The sequence below is a fragment of the Procambarus clarkii genome, chromosome 1 (genome assembly GCF_040958095.1).
Source record: "Procambarus clarkii isolate CNS0578487 chromosome 1, FALCON_Pclarkii_2.0, whole genome shotgun sequence".
Lineage (NCBI taxonomy): Eukaryota > Metazoa > Arthropoda > Malacostraca > Decapoda > Cambaridae > Procambarus > Procambarus clarkii.
This window is the reverse complement of record NC_091150.1, coordinates 45,100,015-45,118,029: the sequence shown is the minus strand read 5'-3', so window position 1 is coordinate 45,118,029 and position 18,015 is coordinate 45,100,015. Positions and strand designations below refer to the sequence as shown.

At 49.6% G+C, this 18,015-nt stretch overlaps 1 protein-coding gene across 4 annotated transcripts in view; it reads right to left on the bottom strand.

Annotated features, from left to right (window-relative positions):
• LOC123744884 (kelch-like protein 17) overlaps positions 1-18,015 on the bottom strand; it is a 68,531-nt gene that overhangs the window by 20,686 nt on the left and 29,830 nt on the right. For all 4 annotated transcript variants that reach the window (XM_069303474.1, XM_045725131.2, XM_045725282.2 and 1 more), the window contains exon 3: positions 14,051-14,147. In XM_069303474.1, the coding sequence (XP_069159575.1) occupies positions 14,051-14,147 (97 nt within the window). The remainder of the gene's footprint in view (positions 1-14,050; positions 14,148-18,015) is intronic.

The window sequence follows — 18,015 nt, the reverse complement described above, 5'->3', positions numbered from 1 at the left end:
CAGAGCCAGAGAGACTACCACCTCCCTCGATAGTTCCCACTTCAGTGTGTTGCAATTTCATTGTAGAGGTCTGGAAGTTGACCTTTTATTATTTTCCATCAGTATATTGAGACATACCTACCTCCATCTCCCCCCCCCCCTCTCGGTTCCTTGAGATTCCATGCCTGGTTCCATGCCTAGTTCCATGCCTAGTTCCATGCCTCCCCCTCTCGGTTCCTTGAGATTCCATGCCTGGTTGATTCCATGCCTTGAGATTCCATTCCATGATTCCATATTTCGCCTGGCCTGAAGAGGGGTGATGCGGGCACAATAGCTCCCCAGCCGCGCGAGTGCCAGTGGTGGGAGGTGTGTCCATACAATATCTCCGGTGATCTCCTCCAGTCATTCCCTCACTGTTGGAGCACATTCCAAAATACGTGGTGGGGGAGGAGGGTGGTTATTGGTGTGGTGCGTGGAGTACTGTAGGTGCATCAGTACTGACCAGGCCGGGGCCGGTCGTCTGATACACACTGGGGAAAGATGTCACACAGGCTCACTTGAAGCTGCAACACCTGTAAGGACACCTGTGTGCTGAGTGAGGGGGGAATGATGGGATTAATGTGTGCTGGGTGAGGGGGGAATGATGGGATTAATGTGTGCTGGGTGAGGGGGGAATGATGGGATTAATGTGTGCTGGGTGAGGGGGGAATGATGGGATTAATGTGTGCTGGGTGAGGGGGGAATGATGGGATTAATGTGTGCTGGGTGAGGGGGGAATGATGGGATTAATGTGTGCTGGGTGAGGGGGGAAATGATGGAATTAATGTGTGCGGGGGGAATGATGGGATTAATGTGTGCGGGGTGAGGGGGGAAATGATGGGATTAATGTGTGCGGGGTGAGGGGGGAAATGATAGGATTAATGTGTGCGGGGTGAGGGGGAAATGATAGGATTAATGTGTGCGGGGTGAGGGGGAAATGATAGGATTAATGTGTGCGGGGTGAGGGGGGAAATGATAGGATTAATGTGTGCGGGGTGAGGGGGGAAATGATGGGATTAATGTGTGCAGGGTGAGGGGGGAAATGATGGGATTAATGTGTGCGGGGTGAGGGGGAAATGATAGGATTAATGTGTGCGGGGTGAGGGGGGGAAATGATGGGATTAATGTGTGCGGGGTGAGGGGGAAATGATAGGATTAATGTGTGCGGGGTGAGGGGGGAAATGATAGGATTAATGTGTGCTGGGTGAGGGGGGAAATGATGGGATTAATGTGTGCGGGGTGAGGGGGGAAATGATGGGATTAATGTGTGCGGGGTGAGGGGGGAAATGATAGGATTAATGTGTGCGGGGTGAGGGGGGGAAATGATGGGATTAATGTGTGCGGGGTGAGGGGGAAATGATAGGATTAATGTGTGCGGGGTGAGGGGGGAAATGATAGGATTAATGTGTGCTGGGTGAGGGGGAAATGATGGGATTAATGTGTGCGGGGTGAGGGGGGAAATGATAGGATTAATGTGTGCTGGGTGAGGGGGGAAATGATGGGATTAATGTGTGCGGGGTGAGGGGGGAAATGATGGGATTAATGTGTGCTGGGTGAGGGGAGAATGATGGGATTAATGTGTGCGGGGTGAGGGGGAAATTGATTCTTGTGTTATGTCTCCTGAGACATAACCTCTGTCCTCTAGTCTATCTATAATCACGTATGTATGATGTCAAATCTAGTATAGTATGTCAAATCTAATCTACAGATTTGCACTGTGTAAATCACACTCCTGCCTATGTGGAGTATCAGATGTAGAGTAAATGTAGATGAGGTTATCTTCTTGAGGTTATCTTGAGATGATTTCGGGGCTATTTTTAGTGTCCCCGCGGCCCGGTCCTCGACCAGGCCTCCACCCCCCAGGAAGCAGCCCGTGACAGCTGAATAACACCCAGGTATATTACTGCTAGGTAACAGGGGCATAGGGTGAAAGAAACTCTGCTCATTGTTTCTCGCCGGCGCCTGGGATCGAACCCAGGACCACAGGATCACAAGTCCCGCGTGCTGTCCGCTCGGCCGACCGGCTCCCTGGGTGTAGAGTAAATGTAGATGAGGTAGAGCAAATGTTATTGTCCTAGTGGGAAGTTATAAATACTGTTAACGTGTACGTAGTGTATTGTTACAGCAGTGTGGAGCAGGCTCATCGTTCCTGAACACAGGTTCATTATTATTTATGGGAGTCAACTCCCAGAGCCCCGGGCCTCGTCTCTTACTGAGGGGCTTACAGTGTTAAACAATATTTATAATTAACTAGGCACAAATGTAACAGAGGTGAATAACTATTTACCTTATAACTTCAATACTGCCACCATAACAAAACGCAAACATAACAAACACACAATTATTTATATTACCTCATTTAAAGAAATCTATCATTTGTCAAACAAATATAATCACAATATAGAAATAATGAAGCAATATTTGTATTTCCCGTATTATGGAATCTTATTATATTCACATACACCATTTTCCTACGTCATTACTAGAGATTGTTTATGGGACTATGAAGGCTGTGTGAGCGTGGGCAGCGGGCGGCCCGCGCGGCCAGAATGCTGCCGTAGGCTTCAACCCCTGATCCCCACTAGTACTCCGGCATGAGGAAACTTTCCCCAATTAATAATACCAATAATTATAATAATGACTGTCAATAATGGTGGCCATAATCAAAATACATTTGACTGAAATTTGCAAAAAGAAATAACACGAAATAAATTACATGCTGGAAATAGAAAGCGCGAGATGCAAGGAAATTGAAAACCAAATGGGACACGCTTGAAAACATCAAGATAAGGCAGGACAACGGAGCAAACACCGTAGTGGGACATGGACATGTCTTAAATTACGTTTCCAATGTGGTTCGCCAGTTATGGGGGGTACGGGAGAGGGGAGGTATGTGGGATAATAGGATTTCTGTTTCCTGCACTTGTCCAGCTTCTGGTGGAGTGTGGGGGGGGGGGGAGGCACTTCCTGCTTGCTGATAAGGTACAAAAAGTAGGAGGCGAGGAGGAGGAGGAGAGAGCATGACAATATCTTGAAAAAAGAACGATTCAACAAAGCTCGCTTGTGACAAAGTTGTACCATAACAGCACGAGTTGTGTAAAGAGATAATAATGTAACATCAAAATCTCATTAAATGACACTTTACTGCGTAAACTTCCTGAGCAGCAACGGGAGATGGGCCGAAATAGTGAATAATGCAGTGTTGTTGGAGCCGTGTTGTTGTTGGCCCTGGTCAGACAGACACGCACACATTGTCCCTCCTGTCTCGCCAGACTACTTCTCCACTTCCTACAGCGCCGCCGCCGCCTCCTTCACTTCCTGGGCCGCCTATTTAGTTCCCCACTTCGGCTTATCCTGCATCTTCTACTCCTCCACCTTCACATCCTCCTGTTCCTCCTTCCCAGTCTATCAGAAAAACCGAGACAGACGCCAACAGCAGTTACGAAGAACCCGAAGAACTGGTATGCCAATGCTGAAGGCATCTCAAAAACGAATGAGATGAAAGGAAGGGGTCACGGGACAACCTGCTGTAAAACAGTAAAAGGAGTAGAAATTTACAGCAGTGATCACCGATGCCATGTTCTTCCATAAGAAAGGAAACACTAAACAAAATATAAAATACTTATAATACTAGAAAGACTAATATAATATTTTCAATAAGGAGTGCAAGTGGTAATATAATTCTGGTCACGACTTTACAGTAGTTTGTACAAGCTGAAGACATATCCACTTAAATTGTAACATGGAATGGTTTATTGATCATGTATGGTTTAACTGTGTACTCAAGCAGGACGGATAAACGGGACACAATCACAAATGTAAGCACAGTAAAACAGACAAGACCAGAAGCACCCGCAATGTCACGGAAGGAAACATATGAGAATGAGGAAACAAAAGCAGTACGAAAATGAGAAAGCAACCATTGAATGATCAAGTAGTTAGACTAAGCACAGTAGTGTAGGAGGACCGACAGACAAGATGTGATAGAGGCAAGTGGTCACTAAGCAGAAGTCAAGGTGGGAGGCAGCATAACATTGTGACGAGAGAGAGTAAGACAGCATACCCTCGTCAAAAAGGCTGTACTAAGTCGTAGACAGGACAGGCAAGGTGGAAGACAGGTTACTTTAAGCTGGCCTCAACCACTCCTACTCAACCCGCCCTCTATCCCTCTCCTTCCCCCCCCCCTCCAGCCTCCGTCCCCACAGGTACTAAAGGCGACCTGGCCTCCCCCCCCCCCTCCCCCCCTCCATCGGCCAAGACTCCTCACATGAGGGAGGAAGACACAGGCGAGGAGTGAGGGAGTGTGGAACTGAAGGATAGGGACACAAAAGTGAGAGTAGAGAAAAGTGGGAAGGGAACAGGGTAGTAAAGGATGGGAGAAACAAAATGAACGAGGAAGGAGAAGAGAGAGAGAGAGAGAGAGAGAGAGAGAGAGAGAGAGAGAGAGAGAGAGAGAGAGAGAGAGAGAGAGAGAGAGAGAGAGAGAGAGAGAGTGCGAGTGAGTGCGAGTGAGTGCGAGTGAGTGCGAGTGAGTGCGAGTGAGTGCGAGTGAGTGCGAGTGAGTGCGAGTGAGTGAGTGAGTGAGTGAGTGAGTGAGTGAGTGAGTGCGAGTGAGTGCGAGTGAGTGTGAGTGAGTGTGAGTGAGTGAGTGTGTGAGTGTGTGAGTGTGTAAGTGTTGGTGAGTGTGAGTGAGTGTGGGTGAGTGAGTGTGGGTGAGTGAGTGTGGGTGAGTGAGTGAGTGAGTGAGTGTGAGTGAATGAGTGAATGTGAGTGAATGAGTGAATGTGAGTGAATGAGTGAATGTGAGTGAATGAGTGAATGTGAGTGAGTGAGTGAATGTGAGTGAGTGAGTGAGTGAGTGAGTGCTCGAGAGTGAGTGAGTGATCGAGAGTGAGTGAGTGATCGAGAGTGAGTGAGTGATCGAGAGTGAGTGAGTGAGTGATCGAGAGTGAGTGAGTGAGTGATCGAGAGTGAGTGAGTGAGTGATCGAGAGTGAGTGAGTGAGTGATCGAGAGTGAGTGAGTGAGTGATCGAGAGTGAGTGAGTGAGTGATCGAGAGTGAGTGAGTGAGTGATCGAGAGTGAGTGAGTGAGTGATCGAGAGTGAGTGAGTGAGTGATCGAGAGTGAGTGAGTGAGTGATCGAGAGTGAGTGAGTGAGTGATCGAGAGTGAGTGAGTGAGTGATCGAGAGTGAGTGAGTGAGTGATCGAGAGTGAGTGAGTGAGTGATCGAGAGTGAGTGAGTGAGTGATCGAGAGTGAGTGAGTGAGTGATCGAGAGTGAGTGAGTGAGTGATCGAGAGTGAGTGAGTGAGTGATCGAGAGTGAGTGAGTGATCGAGAGTGAGTGAGTGATCGAGAGTGAGTGAGTGATCGAGAGTGAGTGAGTGATCGAGAGTGAGTGATCGAGAGTGAGTGATCGAGAGTGAGTGATCGAGAGTGAGTGATCGAGAGTGATCGAGTGAGTGAGTGTGAGTGTGTGGAACAGTGAGCGAGGGAGATGGGAAGGGGAAAAACAGATGGGACAGATCAAGAGATAAAAGGAAAACAAAAAAGGAGGATGATTTGGGGAATGAGAGAAGAAAGAAAGGAAAAAGGAAAGAAAGAAAGGCAAAAGGAAAGAAAGAAAGGAAAAAGGAAAGAAAGAAAGGAAGGAAAAGGAAGGAAGGAAGAAAAAGGAAGGAAGGAAGAAAGAAAGGAAGGAAGGAAGAGACACGGAAGGCTGTACGGTAGAACGACGGTCTCGCCACACGCGGGTCGGCGTCCAATCCCCGACCGTCCAAGTGGTTGGGCACCATCCCTTCCCCCCCGTCCCATCCCTAATCCTTATCCTGACCCCTTCCCAGTGCTATATATGCCTAATGGATTGGCGCTTTCCCCTGACAGTTTCCTTCCCCCCCCCAAAAAAAAAAAATCGTATACAAATTTTCCACACAGACTAAATACATATGGCCATCCTACACAAGAAAAGCATTACATCAGCAACGGTAATAATTCCCATACCTGCAATATTGTCCAGGGCCGGTGTGGTGACCTAACAATGTGTCCAGGGCCGGTGTGGTGACCTAACAATGTGTCCAGGGCCGGTGTGGTGACCTAACAATGTGTCCAGGGCCGGTGTGGTGACCTAACAATGTGTCCAGGGCCGGTGTGGTGACCTAACAATGTGTCCAGGGCCGGTGTGGTGACCTAACAATGTGTCCAGGGCCGGTGTGGTGACCTAACAATGTGTCCAGGGGCGGTGAGGTGACCTAACAATGTGTCCAGGGCCGATAAAGTACCCACGTTAACACTAAAGATACAGTATACATATGTATTATGGGAGGCAGGAAGGGGAGGGGTGGGGGCGTAGGGCAGGACATGTATAATATAGTGGAGGAGACACGGAGCGGGCCCGGCCGCTCCGCGTCTCAACACCGTGTCCACAGTCTTGGAGAGACGGCGCCTCTCCCACCACCTCCCTTCTCCACCCTACACGGAGCTACGGCAACCTCGACACCCAAGACCTTGATGGCCACACTCTCACCGGGTTAAAGAGGGACGGATGCATGCATGGAGGGTAGGAGGGATAGATGGAGGTATATGGAGGGAAGGATAGAGGTATGGAGGGACGGATGGAGGTATGGAGGGAGAGAGTAAGATAAACGCCTGGTATCAAGAGTGGTAAGTTGGTCATCAGGTGTGGGCGGGGCCCCAGCCAGCCTGCCGTGGGCCGGTGGGCCGCCATCTTCCCGCCAGCGGCCAAGTGATCACAAAGGGGCGCCCACATAGTCGCTCAACACGCCGCGTGGTACCGAGCGGGAGGACCACCTGGTGGTACCGAGCGGGAGGACCACCTGGTGGTACCGAGCGGGAGGACCACCTGGTGGTACCGAGCGGGAGGACCCCCTGGTGAACAAGACCACCAGGAGCCTCACGCTCACACTTTAAACCTACCGTTGTCTTCACGTCGGGACCCTCTTGGTGGGGATGGACGAGTGAGGGCGACAGCCAGGGGAGCATACACGAGCACCTCTCACGCTCCGGGGCCTTGCGGCCACCCCCCGCTCTGTATTTTAATGTACAATAAAACTCAATTCCACTTCGTTGTCCGTTGCATTACTACTGTACATCCCGTCTTAGGGCGCCAAGCCTGCCATGCCCTGTGGTTGCGAGGGGAAAACCCAGAGAGTTAGAAAGTTCCGCTCTTCCCCTACCCCCCCCCCCTTAAAGTGACTTGTGATAGAGCGGTGTTATATTTTCTTGCGGCCTAATGGATACACCCTTCATCCTGAGTGTGTATACCTAGCCTTGCCTAGATGACTGCAGGATCAAGCTTTAGCTCTTGGCTCTCGTCTTTCCCTCTCGAGAGGGAAGGAGAGGGGGAAGAGGGAAGTAGAGGGGGGAGAGGGAAGGAAAGGGGTGAGAGGGGGAAGGAAAGGGGTGAGAGAGGGGAGACAAGCCCGGACAAAGCTGGGTACTCCATCTAGTTTATGTACTCACCTATTTGTGCGTGCAGGATCAGCATTAGTTCTTTAATTCCATATGTTTAGCTGCCGACTGTCTAATTCAATGATTCCAGACCTTTTCCCTATTATATCTACTTATACAATTATGGACGGAGTTTTCTTCTACAACCTGCTCTTCTAGTTTATTTTCTACTACTATTCTGCTAAAAGAAAACTTTCCAAGATCTCTGTAGCTCATCTGAGTCTGAAGCTTCCATCCACACCCTCTCCCCCTTGTTCTAATATTCGTTCTAAATATTTCATCTTTTTCCACAGTCAATTCCCAAGTATTTTATACATCTCTGTCATGTCTCACCTTCCCATCTAATTTTGTCTAGCGTTATCCAGTTTGCTTGTGCATCTGCTTCTTCCACCTCATTCGTATCTTCATTCCCGCCTACCTCATGCTGCTTTCCTTGCTCTTCTTGTTCCTCTGGGCGCATTTCTCTCACAGCCAAATACAAAACCATATATGGGACCTCCCGCCAAACACACACACCGAAACTACGACGTTGGTACAACGTTCGAACAAGTTTTAACACCTAACCCGTTATAACAACCAATATAGCAAGTTGTAACAACGTTCTAATACGTCAAAAACACGTTAAGCCAAGATGTAACAACTTTACTACAAGTTGTAACAAGCGGAAAATAGAGACAGTTTCGGTTTGTGTTTCCAGGGCTCTCGCTCAGCCAGTAATGTTTCCATCAGAGTATGACGGTACTCAGGGTAAAGACTGCACCATGCTTGCACTGGTGCCAACTTCACCAGTTAAGCAACAGATGTATTGCAGGCGATGAGTCACAATAACGTGGCTGAAGTATGTTGACCAGACCACAATCAACTTGAGAATGGTCCAGGACGGACCGAAACGTCGTCGTCCCTTCAACTTCTAGTGTGTGGTCTGGTCAACAACAGATGTATTCCCTCACCAGGTGCCCCCCCCCCTACCACAAGAACTCTTTAACGCCATTTCTCCCCCGCCCTCTGCCCCCTTTCTTTCACCCCTCACTCTGATCACCCCAGACTTACCTTCCCTTTATCCTGCTTAACTGTCCATCAAATTTTATAGACTTTTGCCATCAAAAACTTTCATCATCGCCTTCCTCCATCGTTTTATGGCTGAAACAATAACTTACTTGGCAGAGATCCGCAGGCGTCTGGCAAAGTCTGGCGAACGGAAGAGTGGGAAAGTTTAAGCCACCAATAACGTCTCGAATCTGTCGGTTCTGAACGATGCTAAGCCACTCCAGAGAATCAAAGCCACTCCTCAGATTGGGTGGATGTAAATAGGAGCTGCGTCATATAGGTCAATAGGCCTTCTGCAGTTGCCTTTATTCTTATGGTGTTAATCTTAACACCCATACAGAATGTCATCATATACAAATTCTATACTTATAAGTCAAGGGTAACTATCACCAGTGTGTCAGGCTGGTGGCGCATGCTTGGGGAGCTGGACTGCTACTGTCAACGGTAACTATCACCAGTGTCCCCGGTAACTATCACCACTGCTAATATGTACCCCTGGGGACATATGTAATAAAGTGTTGGAGCGTGTTGGTGTTGCGTCACACACAGTGTTGTGTTGAAGGTGTATTGGTGCAAGAATATGTTTTTGTAATACAGACGCGCTCATCAGACGCGGTGAGTCTAACACACTCATCCACACACGGGTACATTCACCTTGTGTGTCCGTGCCCAAACACTTGGGCTGGACGGTAGAGCGACGGTCTCGCTTCCCATAGGTCGGCGTTCAATCCCCGACCATCCAAGTACTTGGGCACCATTCCTCTCCCCTCCGTCCTATCCCACATCCTTATCCTGAACCCTTCCCAGTGCTATATAGTCGTAATGACTTGGCGATTTCCCTGATAATTCCCTCCCTGTGTGTGCGCGCGCACGTGAGCTCTCACCAAAAATTTACTATATTTGGGTTTAAAAGACAATCTGGCGCTACTCAACGGACCGGGGTGGAGTGACCATGTATCAGAGAACACTGAATGAACATCAGAGGTCCACGGTTGTTCAACGTCCTACCAGCAAGCATCAGAAATATTACAGAAACAACCGTAGACATCTTCAAGAGGAAACTAGATTTTTTCCTTCAAGGAGTGCCGGACCAACCGGGCTGTGGTGGGTATGTGGGCCTGCGGGCCGCTCCAAGCAACAGCCTGGTGGACCAAACACTCACAAGTCAAGTCTGGCCTGGGGCCGGGCTTGGGGAGTAGAAGAACTCCCAGAACCCCATCAACCAGGTGTCAGATGAGGGAAACCAGCCGTGTCACACGAGAAAGGAGAGACTAAGGCCGAGATGAGTACCCAGACATAAGGTTACATCCCATCCTGTTGGTGGTCTACATCACCGGTGTGACTGCGGGAGTAGTCCTGCACCTCGGTATTCACAGTCTACGCCAGACTACGATGCAGAGTACAGTGTGGCGAGTACAGTGTTGTAGGAGAACCTCAACAAACTTCACACTTCGTCACAAAATGCTTAGTGAACTAAGCCCTAAACCAAGTCAACAATGGGAACTGAGTTCTGGCGAGAGGAGCCGGCTTCCACTGTTCACAATGATGGGCTAACCTGCACACCTGAGAGACCTAAGGTCCCACACCTGAAAGACCAAAGGTCCCACACCTGAGAGACCAAAGGTCCCACACCTGAGAGACCAAAGGTCCCACACCTGAGAGACCAAAGGTCCCACACCTGAGAGACGAAAGGTCCCACCACCTGAGAGACCTCCAGAGACAAGAGACCTCTGGACATAAGGTAAAGGGGTTACACCGTCAAGAAGTACAAGCTCCAGAGGGAAACTGTAAGTATATCAACAAGAAAGAGATGATCAAGTTGAGAGTAAAACAGAGACGGGATATAATTGTGGCGTGAGACTCTCCCAATAGAGAGTCGTTGGGTAGAGATATTTCTCATCTCTCCCCCTCCCCAATCCCTTCTCCTCATGAGGAAATGTGAGGAAACTGCTGAGGAAGGTGAGGGAAGGTCAGCAGTTACAACACCAGACATACAAGAGACCAACTTCATAGTCTGCAACAAAAAGATGAGTGACAAACAGGAACACTGCATCGCGACAGTTTAATAACTCCGGCGTCAGGAGCTAAATCTTGACCTTGACATACATTTAGACGAGCAGGAAGACGAAGAGGTAGCTTTAAATGTTATTAAAACGCGACACGCAATGTCCGTAGACTTGTTCGCCCACATCCCTACCCCAACCATGTCTGCCAGTGCAGACCGCTTATCACATGCCTCTGTATGACTAACCATCCTGTGTGATGGGGATTTTTTAGCATCACCTAGTTAGCTTTTTTGACACACTGTACTCCACTTCATATAGTCTAGGGTAGCTGCACTAATGCACATGTACCTAATATGTTAATAAAAAAAAAACAAAAAAAAAACAACCACTATACTGCCTGCACTGGTATACCAGCTATACCACCAGCTATACCACCAGTCCACCTCCATACTGGCGCCCACCACCACCACCTCTATCACCAACACCACGCCCACGAACCTTTCATCGCTCACCTAAATGCCACGCCCACCAATCCCCCTCGTGACCTCAAAGCGCCGTCCTAGTGACCTAATTTGTAAATGAGCGGAAGGAGGGGTGTGAGGGAGGCCCCGTAGAGAGCCAGGGCAAGGAGCAGACACACTACCAGACAATGTCAACAGTCTGGTAGTGGATGTGTGGTGGGTGGGGAGGGGGTGCGCAGGGGGTGGCAGGGGGAGGGGGGCATTGAGGCGGGACGAAAATACTCGGCCCACATTGCTCCGCTCACCTGTCTGACCTGGAGTGACCTCGTCTGGACCAGCCCAGTCATGACTCAAGCTAGGCAAGAGGACGGGGGGTGCAGGCAGCTGGCCAAGATGGTAACAGGGAAGGGTAAGACAACACAGGAGAGAGAGACATACATTACACCAGACTGGATAGTTTGGTGTGCAGGTCAGGTATTTAGTGATATTTATTTTGAATTAGTTGGCAACGTTTGAAACTTTTCATAACTTTAACTTCCATTAAGCACGTTATGAGAGGGAGGGGGGGGCGGCCATCTTATAATGTAATAATGATTGAACTCGTGCATTGAGAATATGGGAACTTAACAAGTATGTTTGTAGTAACGATATACACCGCAGGAAGTGTAGAGGGCGCGGGAGTAGCGGTGCCAATAGTCGATAGTGTGGTGGTGTATTGCTTGGCCACACCTGCCCTCCCCCCAACCCAAAAGATTCACCTTATGTATTACTGAATTAGTCCAAATGGTACACTAAAAACATGAAACTAACAACAACAAAAACTAACGTGTCTAAGCAATACTAGGCCCAACAGAGCATATATTCCAGCTCTACAAGGCCTAGGAATATTCAAGATGGTTTTTGGGTTATTTTGTCCGTGTCTCGACATATTATATAACACTAACACTGCTGCTGCTGCTGCCGCCACAACACTATATAGTGCTACGCTCCTCCAAGTACTTGCTGCAGGCACTGTCAATGTTGTGCACGATGGCCGGAAGTCCAGATGATCAACAAGTGGAACGTACTGAAAGGGGAAGGGTGAGGGAAGGCACTGAGGGGAGGGAGGGAGATACAGAGTGAGGCAGATAGAGAGAAGTTATTAGAGAGAATGGTTGCAAGATGGAATAAAGATAAATGAGCAAGACAAGGAAGTGGAGTGACAAGGGAGAGAGGAAAAGTGTGTGTAACAAGGGCTGGAGATGTGATAGAGAGAAGAGAGGAGGGAAAAGGTGTAAAGAAGAGGCCATATTGATTCCTGGGCACGAAGAGAGGCAGGAAATACTGATGTCTCTCTCTCTCTCTCTCACACACACACACACACACACACACACACACACACACACACACACACACACACACACACACACACACACACACACACACAGCCGGAGGCCTCGCGGTTGAGTGGACAGCGCTCTGGAGTCGTAGTCTTAAGGGCCCGAGTTCGATCCCTGGCAGAGGCAGAAACAAGTACAGTTTCTTTCGCCCTGATGCCCCGGTTCACCTAGCAGTAAATGGGTACTTGCGAGCTCGACAGCTGTTACGGGCTGCTTCCTGGGATATGTGTGTGTTCGTGTGTAAGAGAACTATATGTAGTCGACATAGAGGAAAATTATATTGGTTAGAAAGGCGGGGTCCAAGAGCTAATAGGTCGATTCTTTAAATATATAAAGTAAATATAAATATTAAACACAGACACAGACACACACACACACACATGTAACTTTTGAATTCTTTCCCCGCAAAACATCTCCAGCAAATACAGGTCTCTTTAGTGACCACCACCACCACTACTATCTTCGCCGCCGCCGCCGCCGCCGCCGCCGCCGCCACCACCACCACTACTATTTTCGCCGCCGCCGCCGCCACCACCACCACTACTATTTTCGCCGCCGCCGCCACCACCACCACCGCCATCACCACCATTACCAAAACGCTGACTCTCTCCTATAAATCACTTGTATTACTGCTGTAATACACAACATTGAGGCGTCCTTACATATGTGATCTATTACCGATGTTGTGGCCAAGCTGCCAGGAGTACTCTAGCAGGACCAGCCCGCCCACCTCCTAAACATTCCCAACGTCAACAACACGCTCAAATTAAAGTGCCCTCTCCTAACCTGCCAGAGAACCCACAACAGATAACGGGATAGTACGTCACTTCCGCCAGCCACTTCCATTTTCAAGTACGACAATGTTTGGCCTTGTATAACGCATACGTGCGAAATGCGACGTTGTTTGCAGGAGGTTGGAGGGATACCTTCATACTTAGCTTGGTCCACCGTGAAGGTTTTGTCGAGGACCAGCCCCCTGGAGGTGATGGAGGCCCAGACCTGTTCCTCGATGGCTTTGTTGACTGGCTGACCTGTCACACTTGTGTGGTGTAGGGGGCGGTGATGGTGACAGGTGTGGTGTAGGGGGCGGTGATGGTGACAGGTGTGGTGTAGGGGAGGTGATGGTGACAGGTGTGGTGTAGGGGGCGGTGATGGTGACAGGTGTGGTGTAGGGGGCGGTGATGGTGACAGGTGTGGTGTAGGGGGCGGTGATGGTGACAGGTGTGGTGTAGGGGGCGGTGATGGTGACAGGTGTGGTGTAGGGGGCGGTGATGGTGACAGGTGTGGTGTAGGGGGCGGTGATGGTGACAGGTGTGGTGTAGGGGGCGGTGATGGTGAAAGTAACCACTATGCAACATAGATGCTCACTACATGGGCCTACCAAGTGTGCACTAAGTGACCAGCGCTTAATTCTAATTGTAAAGTAATAATAATTATATAATCACCTCCGTTTACAGTGATTTTACCAACTTGTAAAACCCCATTTCGCAGCATAGTGATGGTGTGGCCGCGGGCCACCAGGTGTGACCGCGGGCCCACCAGGTGTGGACGCGGGCCCACCAGGTGTGGACGCGGGCCCACCAGGTGTGGACGCGGACCACCAGGTGTGGACGCGGGCACCAACAGTGAAGACAGTAACAACCAACACACACACATAGACAGGTTCACTTACTGTTAAACATAACGTGGAAGTAAGCAGAAGCCGCTGCCAGCACCACCCGGTGAGCGAACACGGACACGGCGCCCGCCACCAGCTCGATGTCACACAGCTGTGAGGACCAATGTTGATATTATTATTATGTACCTCCATTATCATCATAATATAGCAGTCTACCTACAGTGCCCAATCGCTATGGCACCTGCCCCACCCAGCCCGTGCCCCGTGCTGCGGGTGCCTACCAGTGACGGTACTCCCAAGGCATCACCTCAACAGCGGTCAACTTGCCACATCTTCAGAAGCAACACATATATGATTGTCACGCACAATAAAATCACAATTGCGTGATATATTCATGAGAAAATCTTTGGGGTTGTATAAGGGAATCGAACTCAGGTCTTGTGTCACCGCTTTCGCTGGCATTACCGCTACACCACGATGTGCACACCGATTGTTCTCATTTGAGACTACTAAAAAACACTTCAGCAAAATGTATTGTATTAGGTTATATATATATATATATATATATATATATATATATATATATATATATATATATATATATATATATATATATATATATATATATATATATATATATATATATATGTGTATATATGTGTGTGTGTGTGTGTGTGTGTGTGTGTGTGTGTGTGTGTGTGTGTGTGTGTGTTTTACCCATTTACACAAACCATCACTTTTTACACTGGTGTTTTCAGGCCTTGGCGTGAGAGTCAAGGAAACAGGGACAACGGTAGTCACACACTTCACCCTCACTCACGCGCTCACAACACAAAACACAACAATATAAACATCTCTCTCACTCGGGTACACCTTGAAAATCAATTCATGTTATTCCTTCCGGGGAGACACGTGTGCCGCTGTCACCTCCCCCACAACAACAGCTGCTGCTGCTGCCGCTGCTGCTGCATCAGGGGGGAGGGGCGCTGTAAACAACGAACAGCTGTGCAGCTAGCCACACACACGCACACACACACGCACACACACACGCACACACACACGCACACACACACTCCGTTTCAATTGTAGATGATAGAGCCCAGTAGGCTCAGGAACCTGTACACCTGTTGATTGACGGTTGAGAGGCGGGACCAAAGAGCTAAAGCTCAACCCCGCAAACACAACTAGGCGAGTACAAATAGGCGAGTACATAGGGGCCCTGTGGCTGAGTGGACTGCGCTTGGGGCTCGTAATCCTAAGGACCCGGGATCGATCCCTTGCGATGGCTGAAACAAATGGGCAGAGTTTCTTTTATCCTGATGCCCCTGTTACCTCGCAGTAAATAGGTACCTGGGAGTTAGACAGCTGTTACCGGCTGCTTCCTGGATGGGGGGTGGGGGTGTTGTGTCCATGTGCGTGCCTGTGCGTGCGTGCGTCCGTATGCGTGTGTGCGGAAAAAAAACCGTTGATCGAGTGACAGTTCGAGAGGCGGGCCGAAAGAGCAGAGCTCAACCCCCGCAAGCACAACTAGGTGAAGACCATAATAAATTACTATACATTTAGGTCTCTATAGAGACCGAAACACAACAGTATAAATGTCTGTCTATTTTCACATAGTGGACGAAAAGCAATATACTTCGGTCAGCAGACAAGACAGACACACATTTTACACCCGCAAGATAACGTAAGATTTCTAGTGTTGACAGATGGTAATCATCTTGTTTGAGGAGCCGTTCACTTGAGACAGTTAAGCAAGTCCCAGCTGTGTCTGGGTACAAGTGACAGGATGAACAACCCAGCGGGTTTTCTTCCTATTGGGGAGTGTTGTACATGCTGATATGGCGGTGTGTCCACTCACAGGATGAGTGGCGCTGCCCAATACTGTCACTATGGCGGTGTGTCCACTCACAGGATGAGTGGCGCCGCCCAATACTGTCACTATGGCGGTGTGTCCACTCACAGGATGAGTGGCGCTGCCCAATACTGTCACTATGGCGGTGTGTCCACTCACAGGATGAGTGACGCTCCCCAATACTGTCACTATGGTGGTGTGTCCACTCACAGGATGAGTGGCGCTGCCCAATACTGTCACTGTGGCGGTGTATCCACTCACAGGATGAGTGGCGCTGCCCAATACTGTCACTATGGCGGTGTGTCCACTCACAGGATGAGTGACGCTGCCCAATACTGTCACTATGGCGGTGTGTCCACTCACATGATGAGTGACGCCGCCCAATACTGTCACTGTGGCAGTGTGTCCACTCACAGGTTGAGTGGCGCCGCCCAATACTGTCACTATGGCGGTGAGTCAATTTGTACTCTGGCAAATATCACTGACACCTTCAGGTGGGGTGCCAGGGACTGGTCAAGTGTCACAGGTGGGGTGTCAGGGACTGGTCAAGTGCCACAGGTGGGGTGCCAGGGACTGGTCAAGTGTCACAGGTGGGGTGTCAGGGCTGACTAGCACTTCACTCTTACGGGCTAGTCATGCCCGTGCCACCGCCTGGGTGACTTAATTTTCATCAATCAGTCAATCGCACTTCACCGAGAATGACTTTCCCGCCATGCTGGTGCGCCCGCCGGCCACCAGTGTTGTAATGACAGCCGACCTCAGTTATCCGCCATAATGGACTCGTCAAGCCAGGATATAACACTTGGAATTTGTGGGGAAAACAGTTTTATGGGGACCAATTTGAAATATGCAGAGTTTTTTTTTTTTTACGGTGTAGAACAAAGCAGGTGGGAATAAGACTAACCCACACAGCTCCCACTGGTGTGGGGGCGGCGCCATCAGCTGTGGTAATATTTTATACACCAGCCAGTGTGTGTGTACAGTGTTACTCACAGCACGAGGGGCGGGGGGTGAAGGAGATCGGCAAGCTGTCTCAAGAGCAGCAGCAGGTGCAGCACCAGCAGCAGCAGGTGCAGCACCAGCAGCAGCAGCAGGTGCAGCACCAGCAGCAGCAGCAGGTGCAGCACCAGCAGCAGCAGCAGGTGCAGCACCAGCAGCAGCAGCAGGTGCAGCACCAGCAGCAGCAGGTGCAGCACCAGCAGCAGGTGCAGCACCAGCAGCAGCAGGTGCAGCACCAGCAGCAGGTGCAGCAGCAGCAGGTGCAGCACCAGCAGCAGGTGCAGCAGCAGCAGGTGCAGCACCAGCAGCAGCAGGTGCAGCACCAGCAGCAGGTAAATAAGAAGGAAGTGAAATCATTTAAATAGCCTGTAAGCCGCACTGGACAGAGCAAGCCAATTAGGAGTCACTCCCCCACGACCAGCAGTATTAGACCTGCTCAGCTATGGAATTAAAGCAGAAAAAGATTCCCTGACCCAAACAAAGGCTTCAGTTCCCCTCTTGTCTATTGATCCTTCGGACACTGGCGTATTCTAACACCGTCAAAGGGGTTCCTCACCCACAGAGGCAGCTCTAATACATCAAGCCTTCGTTATTCTCGCCTCAACATTTCTCAACTCTTACAAAGCCACTCTGAAGCATTCAGACACGGCGTGAAGAGGAGAGGGGAATCGTTCTCTCTTTAGAAGAGAAAGAGAACTTTCTCCTCTAAAGATAACCGGGTCGTATTTTACCCAATCTCTTGATCAAGGCATCTCTGATCTCTCCTACACACACTTCAAACACGTGCTGCAAAAAAGGGATTCATCCTATAAAACCGAATCCACACTGTCTTCTAGTTCACCAAGTTGCCTTCAAAGCACTATACATTACCATACAACAAACAGCCTACCTGTAAGGCCTTTGGTGTGGTGGGTGAGGTGGAGGCCCTGAAGGCGCCCACAGCCTCCGCCCTCACCCACAACACAGCTGGCACCAAGCAGTACAGGAGGCTACAGAAGTATACTGACACAAGCGATGGAACACTAATTTACATCCAACCGTAATATTGGCTCTGAGAACACACACGCGAGCACATACAGTGAGCACACAGGCTCTCAGTGCACACGCGAGCACAGAGTGAGCACAAAGGCTCTGAGAACACACAAGAGCACAGAGTGAGCGCGCGCAA